The 23,439-nt window shown below is 41.4% G+C and overlaps 2 protein-coding genes across 4 annotated transcripts; both read right to left on the minus strand.

Moving 5' to 3' along the window:
- Nucleotides 1–37: 37 nt before the first annotated feature.
- On the minus strand, nt 38–11,743 carry cars1 (cysteinyl-tRNA synthetase 1). Of its 3 annotated transcripts, XM_062549271.1 has the most exons (23): nt 11,689–11,730; nt 10,534–10,767; nt 9,693–9,784; nt 9,435–9,523; nt 8,941–9,037; nt 8,696–8,794; nt 8,371–8,520; nt 7,446–7,586; nt 7,085–7,173; nt 6,857–6,978; nt 6,096–6,208; nt 5,676–5,804; nt 5,433–5,562; nt 5,185–5,288; nt 4,958–5,055; nt 4,553–4,742; nt 4,184–4,252; nt 4,016–4,097; nt 3,816–3,896; nt 3,330–3,397; nt 1,200–1,259; nt 861–944; nt 38–641 (listed from the first exon to the last, which is right to left on the minus strand). In XM_062549271.1, exons 1-23 carry the CDS (start codon nt 11,708–11,710, stop codon nt 513–515), a joined length of 2,472 nt encoding a protein of 823 aa, XP_062405255.1. In that variant the 5' UTR covers nt 11,711–11,730; the 3' UTR covers nt 38–512. The 3 variants fall into 3 exon arrangements, with proteins under 3 accessions (XP_062405255.1, XP_062405256.1, XP_062405258.1); XM_062549272.1 differs by lacking the exon at nt 10,534–10,767 and having other exon boundaries at nt 11,689–11,743; XM_062549274.1 differs by lacking the exon at nt 10,534–10,767 and having other exon boundaries at nt 9,693–9,836; nt 11,689–11,713.
- A 7,877-nt stretch (nt 11,744–19,620) lies between these two features.
- atpv0e2 (ATPase H+ transporting V0 subunit e2) lies at nt 19,621–22,258 on the minus strand. Its single transcript, XM_062549092.1, has 4 exons — nt 22,066–22,258; nt 21,670–21,717; nt 21,414–21,513; nt 19,621–20,519 (listed from the first exon to the last, which is right to left on the minus strand). Exons 1-3 carry the CDS (start codon nt 22,167–22,169, stop codon nt 21,420–21,422), a joined length of 246 nt encoding a protein of 81 aa, XP_062405076.1. The 5' UTR covers nt 22,170–22,258; the 3' UTR covers nt 19,621–20,519; nt 21,414–21,419.
- Between the last annotated feature and the right edge of the window lie 1,181 nt (nt 22,259–23,439).

The following is a 23,439-nucleotide window of genomic DNA, read 5'->3' on the forward strand; positions in this document are numbered from 1 at the left end:
GAGAGCTAACAGGTTTAAAATATTGACTCATTCAAAATTATTGGAAGAATGTATTTTATTATTTGTATCTCATGTCCTTATAAACATTTGTTGGAAATATTTTTCAATATTTCTTTCACCATTATGGTAAACCTGCAGGCTGAATGGGATCACTTAATTGACTGTAATGAGGGCATTCAATGCAGTCTAAATGTTAAAAAACAGGAAATGTACTGAATCCCTTCAGACCAGTATCATTCATATCATAGGAAATGTCCTATCATGTCTCCATTCACTTGGTCAACCCACGTTGATGTCCTCTCATCACAATTGATAACACCACAGTAAGTAAAATGAATTACTCAGTCATGTCCCAGCCATGTGGAAAATATAAAGCCCAGTATCAGTCCAAGGACACACAGATTACAGGCATCTTGCTGGCCTCAATTTTAGAAGCGCACAGGACATAGAAAGAGGACACAGAATGGGCGGATAGCAGGGTTGGGCCAGATGGACTCAATCTCCCAGGATCCTCAGTTGCCATTCTGACTCGTTTGAAGATATTCTTTATGTAATTTTTCTTGTGCCTCATAAAGTTTGCGTAGTTTTTTGGTTTGTCCTTTGCTCAGTTCCTTGCCCTCTGCATCGTGTGTGGGGAAACCCTAGTGTGGGGAAACAACATGAAATTACATTAGTCAAAATAAACTTGGGATTAAAAAGAAGGCAAGAAGAAAATAACATAGTGATACAGGTACATAATTAACAATAAAGACTTATTTATCTAGTAAAACACAATTATTCCCACAAAAATGAGAAATGTTTGCTACACAATCTCTCTTGGATCAAACATGAGTAAATACAATTTTAATTTGAAAACGTACAGTGTCATCAAATGCAGAGTATTTGTCTGTTTCAGAGCGGAACATCTCGCTGGGAGGTGTCTTCATCTTGGCCAGTTTAGCCATCTATGTGGGGGGAAAAAAACCCAGAAAAAAACACAATTGTTGAGGGTGTAATTCCAACAAATACGCATACATTCTACTTTCCACAACTCGATGGAATGATCGTGGAATTGAACAAATTACAATTTTTACTAATCCACTTATGTGTATGGATCTGTGATATTGTATAATCAACCACACCACCAAAACAAAATATCATGCGAATAGTGTTATAACAAATGAATACAGATATATTTACAGAGCCTGTCATCCACTCACCTCCTGTTCCTGTTTCTTTTTAGCTGCCTCCTCCTTTTTCTTTCGCTTTTCCTCCTCCATCTGAAAAATGAACAGAAGCCATTTACCAGAGTCAGTGAGGACAGTGAATGAAACAGAATTACTAATGACGAAAGGAATCTGCTTGAATCGTGATTCTAACAGGATAGTACCACCAAAAAAGCATTCATCAACACCACAAATCAAACTTCAGAATAAGCATACAGTAGCTTTAATAATCATAGGGCTCAATTCACTGGAGCTTGTAGGTATTACAGTTTTTCTCAATTGTTTACACACAATTTCTGGTACTTGAGACACAATTCTCATAATATGTAGCTCATGCACCAACCTCCTGAACCGATTCTGCTGAACTATAAGCACAATTTCTGCTTTACGCTCAAATTTTAGTTCTATAACACACTGTTTTCAAAACACTACACACAATTCTGTGCATTAGACACAATTTTCATGAAGAAAATCGCTTGTTTTCACAAAGAACACACTGCCATTCAAATTCTAAAGCTAACTGCCCTACCATGCACACTGACTCATCAGATGGGCAAACTCCTGTCACACAGTCTTACAATTAGCAATCAGAGCTTTAGTATTACAGTAGTAGTACAGGCAGAGGCAGAGCCAGAGGAGTGAGAGTAAGAGGAGGAGGATGGGGAGGCCAAGGACCGTAATCTCTGATGAGATCCGAGCCACTAGAACATTGCAGTGCTGCGTATCAATACAGTACAGTACCGGACAGTACAATACAGCTCAATGAGCACAGTAGCACAGTAGTACAGTATTGCCTGTGGGCTGTTCTGTAGGACTGTAAAAATAAAGTATGTTTCAAGTATTTGGGGAAAGTAATCCTACTTTGTATTCCTGAACAGGAAACTGAAATCATGAGCATTGTCCTACAAAAAACGGCATAACATTACCGCAAATACAAAGAAAAATAATAGAAAACAATGAGATATTTCAAAATATTGATAGGGTAAGCATATCAACTTACTGTATCAGCTTATCTACTGTTTGTAGTACTGTTTGTAGTACTGTTTGTAGTGTAACGCTGAACAAAAAAAGGCCCAAGTCATTATAATGAATGGAGAAGAAGTGTTTTCAATTCATCGCAGTGTTTTACACTGAGCACCTCAGTGTTCAACTGGTCTTTATAAATGTCTTGATATATGATGGTTTGTGTGTGTCTCTTGAGAACAAAAGAGCATTTTGAGGAGAAATTACATTGTTTTGAAGGTAAAGTGTCATTTTGCAGGAGAATTGTGGAGTTTTGCCCATTGTGTGTGTTGTTATGGATTTGTGTGTAGAGTTCTGAGAATATGAGGCATGCTTTCAGAAAATGTGTGTTAACAATCGAGAAAAACTGTAATTCAGTGAGCGTTCATAACTTTGTGGCAAATAAAAACATTCGGAGAACATTTGAATTTAGACGTAGTTAGAGCTCCACATTTTCCCTGGTTACAAAAGTAAAAATGAAAACCACGATTGAGCTCACACCAAATCATTGTCTGCAGACTATTGTTCAGTTCTAACATGTCAGAGCCACATGCATGCTACTTTCTATCCCCCCAGCCTTCTGCTAGCCATGTGAAATTCCCCCTCAGAGTGAAAGAGGAGTCGATAACAAGCTATCCAGGAACACAAGATGAATGGCCAGGGTGTAATTCTCAGAAGTCAGGAAACGGTTCTACCATGTGCTAAGCATCTGCTGGGTTTTAAAGAATTTCAAAGTGGTGATGATCCAAACCCACCTGAGCGGAAGGATGTTCACAAAGACTTTGCGAGGAGTAACTCAAAACAGGCCCAACAATTGGCATGTGCAACACGAGCCTCACAATATATTCTTAAGCCCGCCATTCACATTGACAGACCCAGATACATTTTTTATGACTTGTGTCCAGGTCTTTTCATGCCTTTCTTGTCTCTGCATCCTTGAGCATGCCTGAGATGTTCAGGCACATTTTCCATTAAGAGTGAGGCTGATCGTCTTACAAGGAGGGGGAGATAATTCGGTGTTGATGGACAACTACTGGACAGCTACTGTTGAACCCCATGCAGGTTGGCTTTGAATGAGTTCTGTCTTTGAAGGGGAAAACTCAAGCCTGCCCGGGCACTTACCCTTTTCTTATCCTCCTTTTCCTTCATCAGGGTTTCCCGATCAACCAGCTTGACAACTGTGGGAAGTCCTATGGAAAAACAAAGTCCCACATTTAGTAGATAGAAATAGGATAAGAAAAGAAGGACACGTAAAGGGTGTTTCCCCACGTGTTTCACCCATGATTTGTGCATACCAATTTTCTAGCTAAATATATTTTGGCGATGTGATGCAATCTCATGCTAATACGCTGCTGGGCACGTCATACTGTATGTCTGTAAGTCCTTTCATTTTACTTGGTGCAGAGTCACTGAAAGATAAAGGACAAAGGAAGTCCAGCATGTGTCAGCACTTTTCCCATAGTCCTTTTGTGGACGGCACGCTTCACGTCAGTAATCTGAGCAAACTGTCCCTCGCTGGACCCTGTGCAGCTCAGAGATGCAGACGTCTGGAGTGTTGTGATGGGAATGACTGGGTGAGCAGTGCGAGTGAAGTGAACTCCTGATTACCTTCATGGTCCTCAAAGCGGACGCCGAGTTCAGGCAGAGTGTCATCACGCACCACGTCGCACAACTGCAGCACCTCGGTCACTGGGGCGGAACAGAGCACATGTCAGTCAGCTGAACAGCGTTAACGTCAAACTAGTGTTTGTGACACATTGGTTTAGAGATAACGGATTTCCGGCCAAATGTCAACAAATCCCATTTACCTTTCTGTTCCCGTGCAATTTTCCTAACTCCTTCCCTGAAGTCTGACAGGACTTTGAGATATGGCATCACAGTGCTTTCCAACTGCGACGAGATACACAATCAGAGTGATGCAACATCCTATGCCACAATTCCAAAGCATGACTGTTATATATAGCGCATGTACTTACATCAGCACTCTGGCCACTTCCTCCAACAGGGAAACCAATGGCATCAGATCCCTCAATAGCACCAAATATCTACAGAGGGGTTCAAAGCAAGGTACAAATGCTCAGAGATGTATGCTGGAAGAAATTATACTGGGCAACCATGGCTTAAGCCATATTCCTGTCTTTTTCGAAGGTAACATTACTTTATAGACAACGTTGCTTAACAGTGTTGCTGAGTGTTGTTGTTCGGGCACTTAATCTTTGATGTTAGGCAACAATTTTTTATTGTGAGAAGTTCAGTCATTAGTTATCGTCCAATCAATCATGATTGTGCAACACTGGTCAAAAAGTTGACCCGTGTATCACCACTGTCAGGGCTCTCGGTCTCACCCTGAGCATGTCGGTTAGGTAGACGGCGATGCTCTGGAGCAGCATGCGGTTGGGCAGGAGCTTGGAGCTCTTCCTGCTGGCGATGTAGGTGTTGCTCTGGCCGACCAGAGACCTCATCTCCTCCATAGTGGTCCGTGTGTCCATGTTGTCACACAGGGCCTCGTGCACTGCCGCTCTGCGCTCATACAGACTACAGACAGGACAGGACAGAACTGAATGATTCATTCCCACAAACCATAAAGGCAACCACTACAGGAGAGAACAGGACCGCTGACTACTTAACTATTTTGTATTTACTGCTGTAAAGATTTCAAGTTTCAGTTTCAGTTTCATAATATAGTCATTGTGATACAGTATGTTGAACCATTACTACATGTAGTATGTATATTCACTGAAGTTTCTCACCTGTTGTTGAGCTCAATCTCTGCATCTTCCCACTTCTCAAACTGGCCTGTGATGTCAGTGGGGGTCCTGAGGATGTCCTTGACATTCAGGAAGAACTCCTGTAGGCAGACAGCAATTACACACAGCTCATCTTAAATGTGTTTCCAAACAAAAATACTTAATGTAAACCAATTTCTTCAGGTCAGGTCAGATAGAACATGTCTTTTGGTCTAAGATTCATAACTCACGTTCAAGAACTTCTCGTACTGAATGGCTGACTCCATAGTGTTGCTGGAGTAGTCCAGCGTGTCCTTCCAGGAGTGCATGAGGAAGGCCAGGCGAAGCTGTCGTGCTAGAGGGCAACGAGGGGGAACACGTCACTACATCATCTACACAGGTACTGTACACTCAGCTCACATTACCAGGACTCAAATGGAGAGAACCACAGTGACCAGAAGACAAGATTCACTGAGGTTTTGCTTTACATGCAAATTACCTGAATTTTTGGCCAATGCATCTTTAATAGTGATGAAGTTTTTTAAAGACTTTGACATTTTGCAGCCTGCAATGGTAAGGTGGCCAGTGTGCAAAAAGTAGCGAACCCAGTGGTCATTCTCAAAGTAGGCCTGTGAGGATGCATTTCAAACAATTATCAATATCATCAATAAAATGAACCAGTGACAACAATATGACATTGGTTGGCTTGAGTGAATGGTTCATCATCATAAACTGCATCTACCTCAGCTTGTGCCAACTCATTGTCATGATGGGGGAACCGAAGATCAAATCCTCCACCATGGATATCCATCGACTCTCCCAAAATAGATCCCGCCATCGCTGAACACTCAATGTGCCAGCCTGGCCGCCCCTATAGCAAACAAAGTGAGTTATGTAAAACGTCAGTGCAGCTTCCCTGAAAACAAAGTTTAGCATAACTTTCCCTTGGCAAGCTTAAAATGGTGTGTGTGTGTGTGTGTGTGTGTGTGTGTTTGTGTGTGTGTGTGTGTGTGTGTGTGTGTGTGTGTGTGTGTGGTGTGTGTGTGTGTGTGGTGTGTGTGTGTGGTGTGGTGTGTGTGTGTGTGGTGTGTGTGTGTGTGTGTGTGTGTGTGGTGTGTGTGTGTGTGTGTGTGTGTGTGTGTGTGTGGTGTTGAAATTTCACCTTTCCCCAAGGGGAATCCCAGGAGGGCTCCCCAGGCTTGGAGGCCTTCCATAGGGCAAAGTCGTTAGGGGAGCGCTTCTCACCGAGTCGATCCGCTGAGATGCTCAGGTCTCCTACAGAACAGAGAAGAAGAGGAGACCCAGCACACTCAGCTGAAAACACTTAAGACCATATGAATTTACAAACTGAAACATTAAAAGATAAATCCAGCTGCCAAGCATCTACAGCCTAGGCAATCAATCCCTTGTGTTTCTCTCCTCAGACCAGTACAATAGTGCATTAATTCTGTCCATCATTACATTTTAAAACACACATAAGCCACGTTTACATGGACAGTTTTTTTTTGTCATTCCGATTAAACTATTTTGATTGAAAAAGTTGTGGCGTCTGCTTACATGGGGTACGTTCTATTCAGAACAGGGTTTGGTGGTCAGGTTTTTTTAAGCGCTTTAGAATCTTTGATCGGATTCGGAATAGTCATTGTTGCCTACTTTTCATTTGGAAGATATAGCAGGCAATCCGAATGACCATATACATGGATGTTCATTCAGACGGACTACACCACCTCTTTCATTCCAATTAAAATTCTGATCGGATCAGGCATTTTCATTCCGATTGAGGTGTTTATATGACAACTTTTATTCTGATTGAGCTGTTATTCAGTTTCCCTTCAGAATAGAAGTGTCCATGTAAACGTGGCTATAGAGAAGAGACATAGTGAATAACAGCATCCTCTCTGTCCATGCTTCCTGGTATCCTACCTTCACCCTCCTGAAGAGCCTTCTGATCACCAACTGCCTCTGGCACCAGTTTGGCATAGGAATGTTTAGGGTTGCTGTCAAACTTTACCGTGTCAAAATACACAGAGCCATTGGACGCATACCTGCAAATGGGATCAAATGGTGATTGCTCTGGCTGAACAAATATACAGTACATACAAGAAAATGGAAGGTGGAATGATTGATATAAAAGTGTGACTTTGTTCTTACCCATAGCCGTTGTCTACAACTTTCTTCACAAAGTCTACAATCTCTGGCACATACTCACTGACCCGAGTGAGTACATCTGATGGAAGAACCTTCAAAGATCAGAAAAGATTTGTGGAGTTGGTGACAAATGTTTATACATCAATACAACCATCATGCAAAAAAGGCATCACTGGTCACTGCTCTGGTCACTGCTCTGGTCACTGCTCTGTCTACTATGAAGTGTATAGCAAAGTGAATTGCCCTGGTTTAACCTCTTTCTTCCTCAGACCTACTAACTTATTCAGCCTACTAACCCATTGAAATGCAGCACACCCTATTTTGTCTCATGACTTGAGTACTGGAGATCATAAATAGCACTCACATTGAGGGCATCCATATCCTTGTGGTACTCTCCCTCCCAGTATTTGGGCAGAAGTGAGAAGATGGAGTTCTCTGTGACCTCACTGCCAAACTGAGTGTCCAGCCAGTCAGCCAGGAGATCTTTGGCCTCTTCCAGCAAAACCTTTTACAACGGAAAATGAATGGAAGAATAAACAAACCATCTACATGCGTGTGATACAAAACACACAAAGATAAGATAAGCATTATACATACACACAGATAAGCATTAGGATCATTTATGCTTTAGTTACAGTAATGAACGTCAATGTAAGTGTAATGTAAGAAAATCTTGAAGTCTTTGCCTTCAAAGTTTTCCTTCAAATACATATTGCTATGACAAGTATCACCCTGGCGCATGATCACTTGAAACCAAGTAAATTATAATGGTATTGTAATGGAAATCTTTTAACGGTAGTACAATATAATAGTATTGTAGTGAAAAATATCTATTTGAATCATAACCCCAGCCTTTGATCACGGCAAACCCATGTCAACCAAATGCTCTTGTGACCTTTGTCAATCAAATGCTCACATGACCCATTGTTACTTAGACGCTCGGGAGAACCACATGAGGACACAATGACGACAATTAATCATTTGATGATGAGTCCTTTCCTCCCGACACAATCAAAGAGGAAGGGCTACACTTTAGATGCAGAGGGAAGACGCGGCTCTAGAGGTTCAGTTGGCCGCTACCATAAACGCTGAGCTATGATGGCCTCCGAGCTCGTAGTTCTGACACCACTGTTAACTAATAAATGTTTTACCATATTTTCAGTCTTTAAACCTGCCTCTGTCTGCAGTATCTATGGAAAAGGGGGTTGGCTGTGGTGGAATGTATCAGTGTTATAAGGGACCTTGCCCAATAAACTATCTTAAGTTATGTCCAAGATCCGCAGACCCACCTGTGCCTGGCTCTGGATGCTGGCGTCAGAGGCTCCACTCTTCACTGCCTCCTGTAGTGGACCCAGGGCAGCGGTCACAGCCGAGTCCAGCCTCTCCAGCATCTGCTTTTTGTCCGGGTCTGTTGTTTCAGCCAGCTTCGTCTTGAACGGCTGCACAAACACAACAACAATGTCACAAAACCACGACGAGGCCAACGACAATGAACTAAACCACAGTCTTTTTTTTGGCACCGAGCTGCATATAAACCTGTTTATACAATTAAAAAAAAAAAAAGCACTACACGTGTAGTGTGTGGTTGTGAAGAAAACCCTCTTAACCCCTCACCTCTCTGGCTGTGAGGACATCCTTCAGGATCTGGGCAGCCACAGGCTTCTTCTCTTTGTACTGCTCCAAAAGGTAGTTCTGCCTGGCTCTCTTGATGATCTGGGAAACAAGCAGAGTCTAACGTGAGAGAATATAACAAGTGTGCACAAATTCCTCCACAGGCAATTCAGGTTTGTAACAACGCACATCGTGCCATCCATACTTATGTAGTGGGGAAGAGAACACTCATCTTCATCTCCTCTCACCTTGTCATCTATATCTGTGATGTTCATGGCATAGAATACGTCATATTTGAAATAGTCCTTCAATATTCTTCGTAGGATATCAAAGGATATGTAGGATCTGAGGAATAAGAGGGGAAAGAATGCGGTGATGCCACACAGCAACACAGATAGGACATGATGTCAATAATGCCAGATCTATGGCATTCATGATGGCAACCTTTGGAATGCTGCAGTGCAGGTTGACATGCAGAGAAGTGCACAGAGGCTTGTTTTCCTGCAGACTGACTGACCCAACTGGGTGTATAACATGCCTTCTGGCCTGACCCTACTGGGTGTCTTGACCAGTTACACTTAAGCGTAGTGACAAAATTCCTTTTCTATCATACGGTGGGCAAATCCTTGTCCTGTTCTGAACGGGAAACCGGTTTGCAAGACGAGAACGGAGGCTCGCCACCACACTAGTGTAACTGGTCAATAACATGCCATCAGGCGGCAGAGCTCTGCAGCATCATTACCTGGCATGGCCCATGTGTGAGGCATCATAAACCGTTGGTCCGCAGCAATACCAGGACACCTTGTTTCCACTCTGGGGCACAAACACTTCCTGCAATATGCAAAAATACAACAATCATGCACTATACTGTACATCTTCAAGAGAAAATGAGAGAGAATAGTCACCTAACAACAACAGGTTTGCATTTTGCTGTTAAAACTGAGATCGAAACCAGAGACCAACAGCCATAGTGTACTCTGCAGCTGCATGGAGATCTCACCTTGCTGCGTGTGAGGCTGTTGTAAAGCTTGAGCTTGGATGGCTCACTGCCCTCGGGAGGAGACCAAGGAGGCTGGACTCGCTTCCCCTTCGCTGAAAGACAAACGGTGGGTTCTGTGAGCTCATTATCCCTCCTGGGCCCAGGCTGCATTAGCAGCAGAGAGAAAGTGATTATGCTAGGGATTAGCGTAGCAAACTGTGTACGTTCATGCTCCATCTATGCATGGGTGACAAAGGTAACCTGTGGGAATAAACCCGTGCAGGCACACCTGTTGGTGGAAATCAGTTCGAAGTGGAAATGGTGCAATCTCACGGACAAAGCCACCACGTGCACATCAACCAGCAAACATCTGCTTATGGAGACCACGCCACGCTGATACATTCATTCATTCACACACGCACAAATGCATACATGCGCTCACACACACAGACATAGACACACACACACATACATACATATACAAACAAACACACACTGACAAAAGGTTTCGCGGCATAATGGCAAAATCATAATGAAATAATGTGGATGGATCTAGCAGGCTCAACAGAGACAAAACAACAAAGGCCCAGCCTCTACTACTCTCAGTTTATTGGACCAGGACCACTATTTCACACTCAATGGGGGCGGGGACTCAATTCATCGTCTAGCAGTGCGCATGCATGCTCTAAAGACAACTGCCCAACCAAATTGAGGGCACAAGGTTTGCGTAATAAATGCATAGCGTATTTACTAGCTCTACGTCACTGTTTTGGCAGCATCCTACATGCACTCGCTAGTGTACACACAGAGCCTGTAGCCTGTAGCCTGTAGCCTGGCCTGACCTCCGGGCCTGTCTACTCACTGCAGAGTTCTGGGGGGGCCTGGGGGCCCTGCTGAAGGGCCTCTATATGCCTGTACCAGCGCAGGATGTGAACATGCTTTGAGTGTGGGGGCTTGCCCAGAAGCGCAAAGGCTTCAGCGTCGGCTGGAGAGGGGCTAAAGCCGGCCAGGTAACTGCGAGTGCTCAGGTACTCGTTCAGCGCCTGGGCCCTGCGGGCCTCCTCCCTTATGCCCAGCAAGAAGCCATAATCAAAGGCTGTGGAGACAAGAGGGCACACACAAACACGTACAGACTGTGCATCTGCAAACATTCTTGTGGGTCAGGTGGGTGGGCTAGCATGCCGAGGGATGGGTAATGCTGACATGATGTGTACGCAGGCGAACAGTCAAGTGATGGTAGAGGTATGCCTCTCACCTTTGCCTCCCTCTAATGGGCGACAATTACCAGTATGTTCGTAAAGGACCAAATCGTACAATATTCGAACACTAGATGGGCATGAAGGGGTGGTGGCTGTCATTAAAAGTCATTTCGAAACTGAAAGGAAAACTGTCCTGAGAATGGTTGTTCTGTCTACCGGTATTACTTAAAATCAGACACTAACATTAACAATAGTGAGTGAAGTGTGAGCTACCAAGTGGATAATTAGTTACAAGCAATAGAAAAAGATTGCTACGTAGAAATCGGTTTATTATTCAGTTAGCTGAGGCCGATTCAAAGAATATGCCGGCTGAAATACATACTTCAGTTGATTAATATACGAATGCCTACTAGGACGTGCAACATTGAGCCTACACTCCAAAACAAAGGTTACCAGAAAACAGTGCAAAATCAGATACATATGGTTCTAAGCTGAACATCATTAACATCAACGTTAGCTAGCAATTAGGATTCAACCTTCATACCCGGAGCATTTTCTTGCTTGTTCTATGTTGGATTAAATCAGGATGAGCGCTAGTGTAATATCTTCAGTCTTTATTACTCATTGATAATGTAAAATGTTAAGTTAGCTGAGAGACATTATTAGCCATTTTTTGTGATGGGTCAAACGTGATTTCCAAACAGGTTTCCCTCATTTACAGATTGAACAAAAACTCTTTTGTATTCTTGAAATGTGGCATGTCTTCTTACGCTCTCCTCGATTGGATAGGGAAATAAAATGTTTTATTATCTTCTTACCTTGCTCTCCTGAGCTTGCCATTTCTGTCAGTGGGTGCTGGATATCTGATGCAACAATAACGTGTCCGGAAGAGGAGGCGTGTCTTCTCTCATCTGATTACTGTGAAACGTTCACGGCACCATTTTGGTAAGGTCGGATATACTGTGCAGCCGTGCACTGTGAGGTCAGCGTCAGCCACAAAATGTATAGATAGATAGCAGATTTAAAAGTTGGTAGTATTACATTAAGGAGAATAGCAATAATAAACAACTATGTCAATTAAAAAAAAAAAAAAAAAAATACTATAATAAACAAACTAACACCTTGAATTCTGAGATGTTGTTGCTGATCCTATGTATCCTACAAATTGTGTATAAAACTGAACTTCAGATGCACTTTTGATTGGATTCTGACAACTGATATTTGTTTGTCTGCTGGAATTTTTCCTGTGATTTTTAAAACATTTTTTTTTTAAGAAACTCACATTTTTGCTGGTCGGTCTGTCTGACTTTCCTGCATCAGGCCAACCATTTTTATATGATTGTAGCCCACATGTAGGCCTACACTTTGGAACCATGTATGCATCAATTGAGCTTGACTGAGTCAGTCAGATTATACTCTTTAACCCCTTGAGCTTGAGGTAGGTAAGCTTCTCAATATGAGAACATGTTTTCTTATTCACTCCATTTTGCCCATAGGTTATTCCCCTCAAAATCAAAACGTCTGACTTACAGTATGTGGCCCAGTCCTACCACCTGCATAAAAAAAAAAGCCTGAAGGGCCCCTTGGTACTCAAATGACAGCAAATGCTGCAGATACGTAAATATCAATAACCTATGCTTATTTGAGAGAAAACACACACACATACACACACACACACACACACACACGCCCTTTCTCTGAGTTATTGCCAACAAACTGTACTTACTTCAACTCCCCTAGAACAACTGGAAGAGGAGGAGGAGTAGCAACTATTTTCAAAAATAGTTTCAACTGCAGGCAATTATCGACACTTTATTCCAGTTTCGAACTGAATATGTTTGTGTTTAACCGGGCTCATCCAGTGTTAGCCTATTTGCAGTAATCTACAGACCTCCTAAATACAACAAGGACTTCATTAATGATTTCACTAATTTCCTGGCTGAAACATTGCCAAAATACGACAGGGTCCTCATTGTCGGAGACTTTAATATTCATGTCTGCTGTCAGACTAAGCCGATGGTGAAAGATTTTTTAAATGTTATTGATTCGTTTAATTTGACACAATCTGTGACGAGCCCTACCCATTTACAGGGCCATACACTAGATCTGGTACTGTCATATGGTATGTCTGTAACGTCGATATACGTCATGCTTTGTTCTCTGATCATATGCCCATTTTGTTTGATTTTTCTCTACCATGTACCAAACCGCGCACTTCAACTTACTGTTGTCGCGCGCTAAAACCCTCCACTGCCACTGATTTTTCAGCGGCTTTCAAACTTGCTGTTAATTCTCATCAAAACTTACCACATAATAGCACAGAAGAACTAACATCACTCTTATATTCCACTTCAAGATTGATCTTAGATAACATCGCCCCTTTCAAAATCATACGATCCAAGTCAAAAACTGAACCATGGCTGAATGACGTTACACGCGCAGCCAGGCAAGAATGCAGAAGAGCAGAAAGAAAGTGGAAAAAAGACAGACTTCAGATATCCTATGATATACTAAAAAACAAACTATCTGCTTACCAGAAAACAGTAAAACAAGAAAAAACAAAGTTCTTTTCTGATATAATTAATACAAATGTCAACAATCCACGTGTGCTCTTCAGACTATTAACTCTGTTCTGAACACCCCTCAGTCTAACAGCCTTGATATTTCCTCAGATACTTGTGAGAAATTCTTATATTTCTTTGTTGACAAGATTACCACTATTAGAGCTTCTATCTCAGCACCCTCCTATGACCCTCCTACTGCCCCTCACTGCCCAGCTACCCTTAGTCATTTTGAACCAGTCTCTCTCTTTCTCCTCAAAGATACAATTAATAAGATGAAATTTCCATCCTATCCATCAGACTTTGTCCCCCCCAAGCTTTTCAAAGACATTTTTGATACTACTGGACCTCTTATCCTAAATATCATTAATAGCAGTCTTATGACAGGTGTTGTACCAACCATATTTAAACATGCTACAGTACAACCTCTGATTAAAAAGCCACATTTAGACACAACTGTCCTGTCTAATTTCAGACCCATTTCCAAACTTCCATCCCTTTCCAAAGTCTTGGAAAAAGTTGTACTTGCTCAGCTACAATCTTTCTTAGACACCCAAGGCATCTCTGAAATGTTCCAGTCTGGTTTTAAACCCCTTCACAGCACAGAAACTGCACTTCTGAAAATTTGTAATGACATTTTATTAGCGACTGATGCTGGCGATACTGTTATACTTATCCTTCTAGACCTCACAGCGGCATTTGACACAGTTGATCATTCCATCCTTCTCTCTCGCCTTGAGCAATGTGTTGGTATTAAAGGTACGGCCTTAGAGTGGTTCAGATCATACCTCTCTGATAGAAGCTTCTCTGTCAGCTTAGGCGAATTTGTTTCCTCCTCAGCACCCCTATCCTGTGGCGTCCCCCAAGGATCTATTCTTGCGCCCATCCTATTTGCCCTCTATATGCTCCCTTTAGGTACCATTTTCAGAAAATATGGAATTTCTTTTCACTGCTATGCAGATGACACCCAAATTTACATTCCCCTAAAAAGTCAAGACTCCTTAAAAAATCTTCTAGACTGTCTTGATGATATCAAAGCCTGGATGGCCTTAAACTTTTTGAACCTAAACAACAGCAAAACTGAAATCCTCCTACTAGGACCCAATGGAAACTCCAACCAAAATATGGACATAGACGTCCTGAGACCCTATGTAAAGTCTTCTGTAAAGAGCCTGGGTGTGATCTTGGACGGAGATCTTACATTTGACAAACAGGTCAAATCAGTAACCAAAATTTGTTTCTTCCAATTAAGAAACGTATCCAAAATCAAGCCTTTCCTGTCTTTCTTAGACTTTGAAAAAGTAATCCATGCCTTCATAACAACTAGAGTGGATTACTGTAACTCCCTAGCCTATATGTTGGTATCAACCAGGCCTCACTATCCCGCCTACAACTGGTTCAGAATGCAGCAGCTCGCCTTTTAACTGGTACACGTAAACGAGAGCACATCACTCCCATATTAGCCTCCCTTCACTGGCTCCCTGTTCACCATAGGATTCATTTTAAAATTTTGCTAACTACTTTCAAATGTTTGAATGGCAAAGCCCCCAACTATCTCTCTGAACTACTACATAAATACTCCCCTGCCAGAAGTCTTAGATCTTCTGATCTATTTTTGCTGACTGTTCCCAAAACTAAATTCAAATGTAGAGGAGACCGTGCCTTTGCTGCTATTGCCCCCAAACTCTGGAACAATCTCCCCCACCACATTAGACTAGCACCTTCTCTAAACACTTTCAAATCCCGTCTCAAAGCCCATCTCTACTCCTTAGCTTTTAACTCAGTTTAAGACCCCCCCCCCCCCCCCCACCACCTCACCCTAGATTTTAGATGCTTAACTTCTTTACCCTGTTTATCTATCTTTATTGCTTTGTTTTTATAGGGTTTTTTTCTATACTTTTTTTTTACTATTAATATTTACTTACATACTATTCTCACTGTATCTACTCTACCACCATTTTGCATTGCTATTTTGGTTTCATTATTATTATTATTATTATTATTATTATTATTATTATTATTTACTAATCTTTACTATGTTTCTTTAAAGTTATTTTATAATTATTTTACTTTATTTTTATGTTATTTTTATTTTATTTTATTTTACAGCACTTTGGTCAACTGTGGTTGTTTTTTAAATGTGCTATATAAATAAATTGACATTGACATTGACATTGACATTGACACACACACACTTACATCACCCCTGCCAGTGGTTAAAAAGAATTTATGTGTAATAATCAAATACGGAGGACGTATTTAGCCTATAAACCCACCATAAAAACAAACTGCCAAACTTCAAATCTAATCTGACAACAGGACAGCAGCCTCTTCTGTCGAAGGTTGTGTAGGCTAGTTGTCAACCGCGAAAGTTTGGGAGCAAACTTATAAAAACAGAAATCAAAATTGTGCTATTGGTGTTTAATTGAGTTGTGGCGCCACCTGCTGGTATGGCCTGTGATTGTAGGACGAATCAAATAATTACTTTATTCCAGAGTCTCAGAGAATCAATTTGAGATATAGGCTAGGCCTAAATTTACAAATGTAAACAGTTTGTTACAAATGTGCAGTTTGGTAGGCTACGTAAGCGGAAGTGACTTACTTTATTATGACGGTATTAGAATCATTAGAATGCACCCAGTGTGTTCTTGACACTGATGTCATAAACAATGTTCTAAAAACGCACAGAATGCTAAAGTTGGCTCATTTCACAAAACACAATCTCGAGAACGCCACGATTTTACGAAGCGCAAGCATTTTACGGAGATATTCAGATTATTTGAAATGGGTGTTTTCAAAGAGGTAGGCCTACTTAAATGAGAGTTAAATCAAAACTTCTTTGTCTAACATATTATCTTTCAGGTAGAATCTGTATGTAAAAGAAACACCACATTGGGGAAAATGTATCATTTTCTGAAATTTCACATTAGCGTAGGCCTATAGGCCTATAATCAGAGAGGGTTAAGTAGCCTAATGAAGGATCTTTGTTTCTTTGTAGCCTAGCCTGGTTATTGTTGTTGTTATTATTATAATACTAATTATTATTATCATCATCATTGTTGTTATTGTTATTATTATTATTATTATTAGGCTATTATTATTATTATTATTATTATTATTATTATTATTATTATGAGGCTATTATATTTACTATTAATTTCATCTCACTATTTTAAACACTGATAATTTCAGATCCATATCATTGAACCCCACTGGGAACATGTATTCCACACCGAGAAGGTATGATTTTAAAATTCATTATAGGCTATATTCATTAAACTTAACAACTTAAATGTGCTAATGTGTGCCATGAGCATAGTCTGTGTGGATGGATGGGCTCTCACTAAACGCATTTCTTGCAGAAGGAAATGTTGACCATTTTCATGGGTCTTCAAAGGCATGGAATCATAAAGCCCCACTTTACCATGCATGACATGGTGGAATATTTGGCTTACCAGGAGAGAGAAGCCTTCATGGACAGGTCAGGTTGAATACTGTGCTCTGAAATGTCAATGTCTTGATTATAATGATGAGGATTAACAACAGAGTTTGGCTTGGAAGACAATTGTGTATTTCTTTTATACAGGTCTTGTCAAATGATAGGGGTTGTTGATGGCCCAGCCTGTTTGGTAAGCAAAATCAATTATTCTCATTATTATCAGTAGCCGACTGTTGATTTTGATCTGATTTAGTTCTGAAACATTTGAAAATCAAAGAAAAATAATCATTATGCCGTTAAATAAAGTTACAATGTTTGATTTGAAATACTTACTTAGATCTGGGAGGTAAACGTCCTCATCAAGCTGTTGGATATCCAACGTGAGATTGACCAAGAGCCGCTGGAGGTTAAGGAACCTTCCACCGCTCTAGCAATTCCGTAAGTTATGTTATGCAGTTGTGAGATCAAAGCGTTAGCTGAATTGTGCATTGATACCTTAACTTATATAACCTTTCTGACTGTAGAGTATGTCCATGTTCTAATAGACAACACATTGTCGTTCTCAGCAGTGAGATATCAAGCTTCTCCTCACCACTGTGGGCAGTCCAAATGGCAGTGAAGGTCATGGGTTACCGGTTCATCTACCGGCCATTTGCCCAGGAGCACCACATATCCGAAATAGTGGTGGATGTGGTCGCCAGGCTGGTCCATGCCATGGAGGTCAATCTGGCAGATGCTGCCAACCATACCCTGTGTCTCTTTCTGAGAGCCAAGGCTGGTAGCATTGCAGTGCAGGTCCTCAGGAAGCTCCCTCAAGATAGGGTAGCCTATTATACCCATCTTACATCGATGAGGATAGTCAAGTCCCTTCAACGCAAACTGAACTCCATGAAGATTATGAAAAAGGCCGCAAGCTGCGACAGTGATGAATTAATGGCTGTCTTAACTGACGCTATTTTGGGTAAACTTTTGAAGCACTTCTGTTCAATCTCTTTGTCGCTGGAACCTGGAAACATCCTCACTCTCCTGCTGAAGGCTTCAGAAAGAAAATATCCTGCTGCCTCTATGAAGCTGGTCATTCATGCGGACACTGTGACATCTATCTTAGTTTTTGTCCTGCGTCTGGTATTTCCAGATGAAGATGATGTTGCTGCTCAGCTACATGCCTGGCCAGTGTTGGACGAAGTGGTGGACAGACTGGCCATATGTGGTGGAAGGGTGTCCAGAGGCGACCGAAAAGACAGTTTTCATATACACATAAAGGAGATCATTGACATGGCTCGCTCTGTTTATGAGCAGCTACTGGAGGGCTCTGCAGGAATACACACGAGCCTACAGCACGCAGTGGCTGGCAGGGCTCGCATGTTCTCAAGAGATTTCGCCAACTTGGTGTCTGAGGCCATATTAAAGTCACACCAGGCTAGAATAGATGGTCTGGTCGGCACATCAGAGAAGGAGGAAGATCCATGCCTCCATCAGAAAAATGTGCTGAGAAGTCTTGTGGCCAGATTCGTCTGCGAACTTTTCCCCGCCTCAGACAGCCTCGTCAAATGCTTCCAGCTGGCGGACCAGTTATGTGCGCTCATTCAGCAAGACATAACAGACAAAGAGGCCGCCCTCCCACGGTCACTGGACGAACTGCAGGAGTCAACTCTCGCTGTCATTCAAGAGATTGCAGGATGGTGTCACTCTGGTCACTTGCTACTCTTCCCTGTGACAGATGGCTTGGACATTGCCTCATTTCTGGCTGACGAGGAGCACTGTGTGCTTGCAAAAGACTTAATTGTCAAGAGCATTATTCATTATTTCAAGGACATCTTATTTGCCCGTGATGAGGAAAAGAGAAGGAAAGCAGAACAGGAGGCAGCACTGAATGCCAAGGATCCTGAAGATACACTTCTAAATGTAGAGGAAGAAAGTGAAGCGCCCGTCCAAGTGGAGGAGGAAGTGAGTACTTAGTCTTCCAGAGTTACCCGTGAAAAATGATATCCCAAAAGGCATTAAACATGAACAGAACTAAATATATGTGTACATTGTTTCTGTGTTTCAGTGTGATGCACACATAACTTCTACCACGGGGAACCCTGACACCTTCAGCATCGCATCAACCGTTAGCAGCCGTAAGTTGAGGACTCATCTTATTATGAAACATTTCTCACTTTCATAACGCATCCGTTAATAGTTAACCCTTTTAGAGGTGAAACTGACCAGTCCATCTGTGTGCCCTCTAGAATCTGCAGTGACTCCCACCCGAGGCTTTTTCAGGAGAATGTGGAGGGCAGTGTGCTGCTGCTGTTGTGCAACTTCCCAGAAGGACGATTGAGACACTCAAAGGACAAACTCTTCTACCAGGGGGGAACAACTCCTGGCATCTTTTTAGCAATAAAATTATTTTTATTTAAATCCCATCAGTGTTGTATTAACAATGGTATTACATCCAGCTGTGCTGATACGTTTCTTCAACTGACCATCTGTTTTGAGTTGTGGACTTTCAGCAGACTTTTAACTTAAAGATGGACTCCAGCAGCCTAAAAAAACCTTAAATCTCTTCTCTGTCCTTCATTCAGAGGTTGTTTTCATGAAACACTCTTCTCTAAGCTACCCTCTTCTTTTGTGCTGTGTATGACTGCAAGAACAGTGAATTGGCTGAGGACACCTGTCATTAGACTTCTGACCGAACTTAGTAAAATCAGGTCTTATGTGGTGATTCAGTTGAACTCAAATAATGATGTAAAAACATAAGTTAGCCACTTACAGGATTTTATTAATAGAGAAATTGGCAAGAATATTCATGAATGTTTTGTTTTTAGAGCATTTGACTTCTTACACCACGAAACAGTATTTTTCTATAGCACAATCACACTATACAATCAAACATTACCAACACTTCTTCTGAAATGAAATAATCAACACTATTAACATACAACACTATAGTCTGAGCTTGGCAGTGGCCGAATATTCACAGGTAATATTTAAGGATTCCCCTATGAGCAGAACTGTAGACTTTGTTTTATATTCATTTATTGATTTATTTAGAGGCCTAAGGGAGGACCGAATGACACCTCATCTTGTTTTCTTTTGGACTTCAGGATAATGATATTGGATCAGACTGGCTAGATGCTGGTCATTGCATAATTTTACCAAGGGTTCCTTCTCACATCTGATCAATGGTTTCCTGATTCAACCCCTTTCCATGAATTGCATTTTGGCATGTTGAACAAAAGTACTGACATCAAACAAAAGAATATGCTACAAAAATGCGCTTCACACAAAATATATCAGCAGATCAGGCATACCTGCTCAGTGGTTTGTGGGAGAGTATCATTTCACTGAAAAATATCCTGATTTACATTGACAAGTAGGTCCAATCTACACTGAACAATATATAGGGCTAACCATTTGCCATGATTATTTCCACAATTGTGACGGAAATTTACATATCAGGCTGCTCAAAGCACCTGTAGGCTCTGAGTACATCACAAGACAGAAAGGACTCAAAAGCAGGGTCTGAGAACATATTGTACACACTATTTATAAATAAAGTATTGATATGTATTGACAAATTAAATACAATATAAAGTCTTGATATTTATAGGCGAATTGACAGACTGGGGGATCAAGGGTCCATCCCATGGCTTTCCACAACAAGCTGCAAAAGAAGATGAAGGAAGGTACATGAAGAGAAGATACAGTATCTTTAGATTTAAAGTTTAAAGACTAAATGTAATATCATTGGGTGGGACGCAATAAATAAAGTGTTGACTGGTTTCACATGCAGGCATAAAAGCAGCCATATTAGCAGCTATATTGGGTTCTGGTGTATAACACAGGTTACATCTGATATAAAACTCTGTGTGCCGTTATAATAGCTTTATTTGTGATGACAACTGTGAGGGACAATATAGCTTTCTCTACATTACTTTTCAATTCACACATAGATGTATACATTTGTGAGTATTAACTTCCGAGTACTTGAAATCAGTAACCCAGTTTTTGGCATAATGCAATGCTTATTAAACATGCAATGAGTAAAGCTGTTGGGATCCTTTGAAATATCCTTCACTGCAACAAAAAACATTACAAAAGACCACACAGGCTGGCTGCATTTCTGGGCTTGATGTGCACTACAGTGTTCATATTAGTGACCTGCCTGCACACTCCTCCTTCCAGAAGCAGGCATATACTGAATATAGATAAAGGATGCCTACCGGTAGGCCTATATTATTTTTCAGAACTTATATAGGCCTACATTTCATGTTCATATAGATGATAAAATATTAAAATAACCAATTATGCTATACTGTACTATTAAGACAGTGTTGAGGTTAAAGATGCTGTATTTAAATGAATCAAGATTGACTCCTTTGGCTCTCTACTACCATCTTGTGTCTGGAGTCAACAGACTTCCACTGTTCCCAGATCAAAATTCAGTGGGAAGGAGGAATACTACTAGCAGAGGATGAGTACTGGGATATGGGTTATTGTCCATTCATAACACTGTAGTAACATTCTGTTTACATACAGCAGGGATGATGGTACATACCTGTATCTATTCCCAGAAATATCTCAAGTACCAAATGGTTTCGTTCTTCAACTGAGGTCCAAACAAGGGGTTGGTTTGAGCCAGGATGGCTATTAACCAGCTGAGATGGAAAACAGATTAATTGCATTATACTTACATCATAGTTCAAGGGTTAATACGTTATAAGATGTTAAGACAGAGATATTGATACTTATAGGCTACTTGATAGCATGTGTTCAATAGCCTACAACAGAAATGGATGCACGTTGATACTTACAACAAATAACAGCAGACGGCTGTCAATATCAAACTTGTGATGATAACTCTGAAACGAAAACAAAACGAAGAAACATGATTAGATGAACTGGAAGATGAAGCATCACCCGAAAATGTATAGTTTGCATTATATATATAGTGAGAAATCAGGGTTGTGGCAGTCTGGCAGAAAGAGGTAGCAAGATGCACTGCACTACACTGCGCTAAGGATGCTAAACGACGGGCCTTGTCCAGTCCGAGTCCTCCGGCCCTTACCCTAAAAGAAAAGCACTATGCCAACCCAAGACAACACGATATGTGTTTCACAATAGCCTTGAATATGTATTTCGCTCGATGACCTCAGCTAAATAATTATAAATCCATCAGAGGAGAACACGAACGTGTAAAGCCTACTTACCCTCTATTTGGACCTTTTGGCACGAAAAAGGGGGCTACAACTCCAACCAAACCCCACAGCGTTGTAAAACAAATCATCGGCCAGGCAAGCGAGTGGGAAACCATTTTGCAAAACGATTATTATCCTTATTTTATCCTTAAGGTATCCTTGGTGATGGGTTGGAATAACGATGCGTTCTCACGTAAGCTGCAAGTGAGCGACTTGTCCCACCTACTTTCGCTAGAGCGCTTTAGATTGGCTGCAACTCTCTGTCAGTTCCGCTTTACTTCGTTTTTACTGGATTAAGTGTAGCATCAATCAGGATTATAAGAAAGGCTCTGGCACTGGTTGATACAGTCCGCAGGAGGGCATCGATGATCAGAGAGAGGGCTTTGATATCTATTTCCACAACGGACAGTTTGGATAGCTCAAAATTCGTGCGCGCGCGCGTATGACGGTCTCTACCCTTTTCATAGGCTATGTAAGAGTATGAATATGGGATGCAGAAGTGTTTTGAGAAATATAGCCTACATCTTTTGTAGATGTAGGCTTACAGAAAAAAATGCTTGGTTCTCTGGGTCTCCATTTATTCACTAAAACCTAATAGTTTATCGTAACTTGCACAACACGACTCTTTGATTTGGAGTTGTAGTAAACTAGGCTATAATGATGAGACAAAATTTGGACTTCTGTTGTATGTAAATTAACCAGTAGATGGCAGTGTCAGATTAATTTTAGGAAAAGTACATTTGAACGGCAATAATTGGAGCTATAATGTTCAATGACGTTCAAGAATTATGCTTAATTTGATCCTACGGTAAACAAAACCAATAATCTTGCTATTATTTATAACATGTTTGAAACGTAGGTTACAGCCAGGTAGATACTCTGAATGTTTTAATGCCGTCTGAAAACAGCAGTGAAACTAATCTACAGTATTCTTTTTGATTACAGCACTACAATGTCACATATTTCTGGCAATGCCACAGCCACACGGCTCATTACGTTACAAGGTCAGATGAGGCTGCCAGTATAGTGGTAAATCTCAAAGTAACAGTGCTACAGACTTCCTATCCACCAAGCAGCGGTCCCTCTGGCTGTTTGAAGCCATGTGAGAGAAGCATGATTAGTGTGCAGGAGAGAGTGGCTCCAGTAGGCCTGGCTCTGTGGTGGTGAATCCCCAGGATGACTGCCAGCAGCTCTCGACACAGTTGTTCCTCTCTGGTTTCGCTGATATAACAGCTGAAGTAGGCTATGACTTGCTCCTCGTGCTGCCCTTGTGGCATAGCACTGAAGAGCTACCCACGTTGCAATGTCTAGGAAGAATGGTCACTGCGGGTCTGGGAACACCAGTACTGGAGCCTATAAGGACTGCTGCTGGACTTGATGATGCCT

The sequence above is a fragment of the Sardina pilchardus genome, chromosome 11 (assembly GCF_963854185.1).
Source record: "Sardina pilchardus chromosome 11, fSarPil1.1, whole genome shotgun sequence".
Classification (NCBI taxonomy): Eukaryota; Metazoa; Chordata; class Actinopteri; order Clupeiformes; family Clupeidae; genus Sardina; species Sardina pilchardus.